The sequence below is a fragment of the Anomaloglossus baeobatrachus genome, chromosome 1, assembly GCF_048569485.1.
Source record: "Anomaloglossus baeobatrachus isolate aAnoBae1 chromosome 1, aAnoBae1.hap1, whole genome shotgun sequence".
NCBI classification, from domain to species: Eukaryota; Metazoa; Chordata; class Amphibia; order Anura; family Aromobatidae; genus Anomaloglossus; species Anomaloglossus baeobatrachus.
In genome coordinates, this window is record NC_134353.1 from 481,618,829 (window position 1) to 481,624,828 (window position 6,000).

The 6,000-nt window shown below is 37.1% G+C and overlaps 1 protein-coding gene across 2 annotated transcripts in view; it reads left to right on the top strand.

Moving 5' to 3' along the window:
* The window catches only part of EPS15L1 (epidermal growth factor receptor pathway substrate 15 like 1), a 297,220-nt gene extending 292,960 nt beyond the window's left edge, over positions 1 to 4,260 (top strand). For both annotated transcript variants that reach the window (XM_075315065.1, XM_075315074.1), the window contains one exon: positions 1,737 to 4,260. In XM_075315065.1, the coding sequence (XP_075171180.1) occupies positions 1,737 to 1,883 (147 nt within the window). In that variant the 3' untranslated portion in view covers positions 1,884 to 4,260. The remainder of the gene's footprint in view (positions 1 to 1,736) is intronic.
* Positions 4,261 to 6,000: the final 1,740 nt, after the last annotated feature.

Sequence of the window (6,000 nt, forward strand, 5' to 3'; positions counted from 1 at the left end):
AGTGATGGGGTGCTACGCCAGATGACCTGGTCTCCACAGTCACCAGACCTGAACCAAATCGACATGATTTCGCGTGAGCTGGACTGCAGAATGAAGGCAAAAGGGCCAACAAGTGCTAAGCATCTCTGGGAACTCCTTCAAGACTGTTGGAAGACCATTTCCGGTGACTACCTCTTGAAGCTCATCAAGAGAATGCCAAGAGTGTGTGCAAAGCAGTAATCAAAGCAAAAGGTGGCTACTTTGAAGAACCTAGAATATAAGACATATTATCAGTTGTTTCACACTTTTTTGTTAAGTATTTCATTCCACATGTGTTAATTCATAGTTTTGATGCCTTCAATGTGAATCTACAATTTTCAGAGTCATGAAAATAAAGAAAACTCTTTGAATGAGAAGGTGTGTCCAAACTTTTGGTCTGTACTGTATATATTTACTGTATATGGAGCCAACTGACAAAATGGAGTAAAAAGAAAAAATAATAGGAACTCTACTTTAAGTCAATTTATGTGTAAACATGGCACTGATTCATCATTTGTGTGTGGGGGGGTTAATCACTTTTCTATTTTTGTCTTGTATTTGTTGCCATTTTTTTGCACCAAATTCTTCACGGTTCATTCATTTTGGGCAAAAGAAAAAAACAAGTTTTTATTTTTGTCTTTTTCATATTTTTTTCCAACTTTTTATTGCCAGAAAAGTTCAATTGTTTCTCATAAAAGCGCAAAAGTAACTAGTGTACATTAAATTACTCCAGAGGGAGTGAAGTGGGAAGACTGGAGTACATTTGTGACAAATTTTAGTTTTTTATTTTTCATTTATTTATATATATTTTTTTTTAAAAGCCGTAATTGAGGAATCGGCTGCAAACCCTAAAATTTACCTCAGTGAAACTTAAAATACAAACAATCAGGCAAACCCCTATAAAATTAGTTTAAAAAGGATCCAAGTGAAAAGATGAGTACTGTGCAATCAAATTAACACCAAATTCTGCATCAAACTAAAGACATGCCAAGTTTTCTATATTAGGGCGAATAATTTATGCTGTAGATGCTTTTGTCCACTACCAATATGTTGGTGATTTTAAAAGATATCTGCAACCCATCTATACTAAATTAGGAACATGTTACAAACACCACGACTACCTATTCTTCAGGCAGTATGAAGCATTATCTCATTCTGGTGTTTTCTTTGCTAAAATATATTTATCCTCTGGGAGAACATTTTGGTCAAGACATTACCTCCAGTATAAGTTCAGGAAATGTAACGAATAAAAAGGTGACAATCACATACACACTTTTAGATTTGCTACCATTTGCCACTGAATATCCCGAAATAGCTGTCCATTCAGCAGTCATACGAGGAAACACCTTTCTAGTTTATAAACTTTTGCACTTGATAGGACCAGTTGGTTAAAATATAAAAAATAATAAAATTGTGATGTAGTTTGCCCTTATGTTATGTTCGCGTTGAGTATTATCCTTTAAATTGCCGTGGTTAAAATATAAAAAATAATAAAATTGTGATGTAGTTTGCCCTTATGTTATGTTCGCGTTGAGTATTATCCTTTAAATTGCCGTACATTAAATTCTGTGAATGAGACAGGCATAGTGGTGTCCATTTCAAGAGGTTGGTGAATAATCTTTCCGGATGATACAATTGGTGCGTAATATGCTTTGGACTTGGAAGTGCAGAATGGCTGATTTTTTTTTTGTTTGTTTTTTCATTTACATATTCCACAGTTTGGGAACGAGGAGCAGCAGCTAGCATGGGCCAAACGAGAAAGTCAACGGGCAGAGAAGGAAAGACTAGACCGATTAAAGCGCCAGGAACAAGAAGATCTGGAGTTAGCTATTGCTCTCAGCAAAGCAGAAATGCCCAGCTCTTGAGAACTATACCCTTCTGAACCCATACTTCCTGTGTAAATGTGACAGTATGCCAACTATATGATAACTTTACTCTCAGAAAAAAAAACAAAAACGAGAGGGAGTTGAATGCTGAATCCATCATCTTTAATTTGTAAACTAGCTATTCACTGGGAAGCAGTGACATCACTCAAGCACCGTCTATTGATGGAAATATCTCCACTTGGGAAACTGTTAACAGCATCTCAATATGTGTCTGTTTATTTTATTTGTGATGTATGTGAAAGTATGTATTTGTTACATTTTTTTTGTTTAAATTTCCCATATAACATCTTTCCACCAACAGATCCAAAATACTATACATGGAAGCCGAATATTCTATTTTAATGGTCCAATATTAATTTGGATCACATTAGTAATCTTTTAGGGCATAAGGGCAGCTATTTCAGGAACAAGGGGATAGTGGCAGCGTTTCTGCTAAGGAATTGGAACAATGAGAATCAAAAGGAAAAGTGTTCACTGGTGCAAGGTTAAGAAATGTAACATTCTTTATTTTTCCTCTAAGCCGGTATAACTACAATATGTTGGCCCTACGGACTCTCTCATCACTATATGTTCTGTATGTTATCTGGGTGCTTTGTTTGACTGTGGTTTTAAAATGTTAAAACATGACATAATCTCTTGATCTGCAATAATCCATGTGCTTTTTTTAGGATTCCACAATCCCATATAGCATTGCTCCTTAAATATGGATGATATAGATGCAGAAATGTCTTTAAAAGCCATGGTACAAGGTATTGGCGTGACACTACCTTTTAAGAGTATTATTAAATTAATATTTTTTTTTTTAATTCTTTAATATGTTGCCTGTACATTTTAATACTGGCTTCTTCTCTGTGGGACCAAACTAAGTTTATTAAGTTCTACCCTGTAGGAAATAGACATATTTAAGTTATAAGCCCCCGTTTCTATCACAAGCATTGCCACCACGAATATATGGGATGGGATTGATTGTACATGAAAGAAGTTGGTATCCAGCTGCTGAAAGGTGCGAGCCAGTAAACTAGCAAAGGTTATCTGCCAGACAACTTAGATGTTTCCCCAACTACCTTGCTGTGTTTGTGCTCCAAATTTACTTTACACTGTCATCATTAGTATTGTGGATATGCCAACCCTAAAATAAAGCCATTAATAAAATGAGGCATGAAAACATGCTATGTTCAGACCAGATACATAAATCAATTCTAACATGTCTACTACAATGTTTATCATTACACATGCCTGGATTTTTTTTTTCTGTTTGGGGGTTTCGGTTGCTGGATTTCTAATACGTTTGTTCTTAGCTCTTGTTTAAAAGCTGTGAAAAAAATAATGCAGAGTTTTAAGCGTTAACTGTTCAACGAACGGTTAACCGGTACAATTTTATTCCTCTTGTGGTTTTATTGCTGTGGTCAAGAGATATTTGCTTAGAAGTCACATGCAAACCTCACACCTACATATGACTATTTGTATTTTCTTTTAACCTACAGTACATCTTCTCTCTACTTTCGGGTAGAACGAGTTGTTATTATGGGTAGAAAAACAGCCTTAATATGATATGCACATCCCTCCTGAATATGACCTTGTCTTGCATTTGAATCAAATGCAATAACAAAGCGTTTATTTCATGTATTATAGTTTTCATTCTACTAGCGCATGTTGACATATGGCTGGATTTGCCAAGCTGTGCATATTGTGTTTATCAGTGAAGGGGCGAGACTCAGGCACTTTACTACGTGCAACTATTAAAACATATCACTATATTAGGCTGACATAGGAAGAATATAAATTTAGCACTAACAGTTCAAGTGGAGGCAGAGGTGAGTTAACTCTTATCAGCCTTCATAATGATTGCAAATGCACATGTATTTGATAGTCAATGCACAAACACATGGGAACATGCAGAAAATGTGTACTTAGGTTACGACTTTGCAGGCAGGGTAGTCATCTGTCAGCAGTCTTCTGTTACTGTAGCCCATGTGTTCCCCTTACCAAACTAGCTTTTTTTTTTTTTTTTTTTTTTGCATTGTTTTAGCCAATGACATTTGTAAGCCATGTGCAAGTCGTGCCTCTCTCTGAAAGTGCTACACAGGCTGTTATGCATCACTGCACGTCTATGTCTTTGGTTGAGAAATACCCTTGCACGATGACCTTTAACATCACATGCCAAGTTTGTCAACTGCTCTCGCTCATCCTACCCACAGTACCTCCATTATACCAGAAAACTAGAAATCAAAATAGCTGATAGGGCAAAGGAAGGGATAATATATAAAATATTAATCCGTTGTGTGTCTATTGTTTAATATAAGAGAAATGTTATTGTTTTAATATAATAAATGAAAATTACTTTTTGGAAATTGTCCCTCTGGTGGTCTTTTTTTTTTTAGTTCTTTGCTGTTTGATATCATTATTTTTATCCATACAAATCAAGAAGAAAATGCCTCACAGATACTTTGCTTCTATTTTTGTGTTTGGGACACACATGAGTCTGAAGATGCTGCACATATTTCCTTACATACAATAACCGACATCTATCATTATGAGTCTTTTGTAGTATTATAAGGACTAATTAAACAGAACTGCAGACTTTATTAGAAGTGCTATTCTTAATTCCAAATTGGCTCAAATAACTGAACTAGTAAGGGCTGAAGACGATATTGTACATGACATGTTGCTTAAAGCAAAAAATATATATATATGTAACGCCTGCCTGGAACCACAGTCTCAGACTGGCTGTAATGGGCAGGCTAGAGGGAAGCCACTCACCAAGCAGGACTCCCAGAACCCTTTAACCCCTATACAGGGATTTGGAATTACACAGAGCCCCGGTGATCACTACCTGTGGAAGGCTGCAGTCCGATGAGAGTAGTAGTCAGGCAGGGTCAAACCAGGAATTGCAGAACAGGGACAGAATCTGGCAGGCAAGGACGTAATCAGGAAATCAAGCAGAGGTCAAATCCGGGACTGGCGGCGAGGTACAGAAACGGCAGGCAGAAAGGTAGATACACAATACCAAAAGACACGGTTGACCCTGTGCCATATTTACAATATGGATACAGCCATATACAGAATATTATGTAAAAAAAAAAAAAGAGAAGAATCTGTACAACGACTAAGTTGCAAAAAGATTGAATTTTATTAATACAATAGCATAATAGCAAATAGACAATATATAAAAAAGCAGACAGGTGGTGGATGCCAGCAGGTGGCACCCTCACCACACACAAGGCACATAGGAGCACATTGTAAATAAATCCATGATTACACAGCTAGGGCATACCTGTAAAGCAGGCAGCCCAAAGCTGGACTAACTATAGAAAGACAAACAGTGCTCCCATGCAGTTAATCCAAGACATAGTAAAGTCAATAGTACATGATAAACATTAACATAACCCTGAATCAAATGCAGCATACAGATCTAACGTACTCTTTGTATACATTTATAGGTTCTCTATTCTGACCATACTGTTCATCTTTGCAGCTTTAATTTCTTGACCACAGTCCCCTGATGACTAAGCGAATTAAGAAACGCGTTGGGAGGTCTAAGAAAACAGGTCAGATTGTTGCCAGTTGAGGGGTATTGTGAGGCTGATCCGGTGGCCCCCCCTTTTTATTGGACAACTTTTTCTTGCTTCATATATCACAGTAAGACCTGTTTGATGGTTTTTTAATACTGTGGATTATTGCTTATGTATATATTCCTTGAGGCAATTTCACATTATTGTCTCGACTACTGTCACCATGGTGGGGGTTTCTCCTACCGGGTGCGACTTGTCCTTACTTGGCAATAGGACGAGCTTAATATCAGCTCTGATTATTCAGGTTGGTTTTAAAACCATTCATGTTGTGTGGTATATACCGTATTTTTCGGACTATAAGACGCACCTGACCATAAGACGCACCCTGGTTTTAGAGGAGGAAAATAGGAAAATAAAACTTTAAGCAAAAAAAAATGTGGTCATGACACACTGTAATGGGGCGAGGATCTGCTGCTGACACTGTTATGGGGTAATGTCCCCAAATTCTCTACTAAGGTACCCCATCCTGGTAATGATCCTCCTGCCTTGTATATGATCCTGCTATAAACCCCCATCCTGCTCAT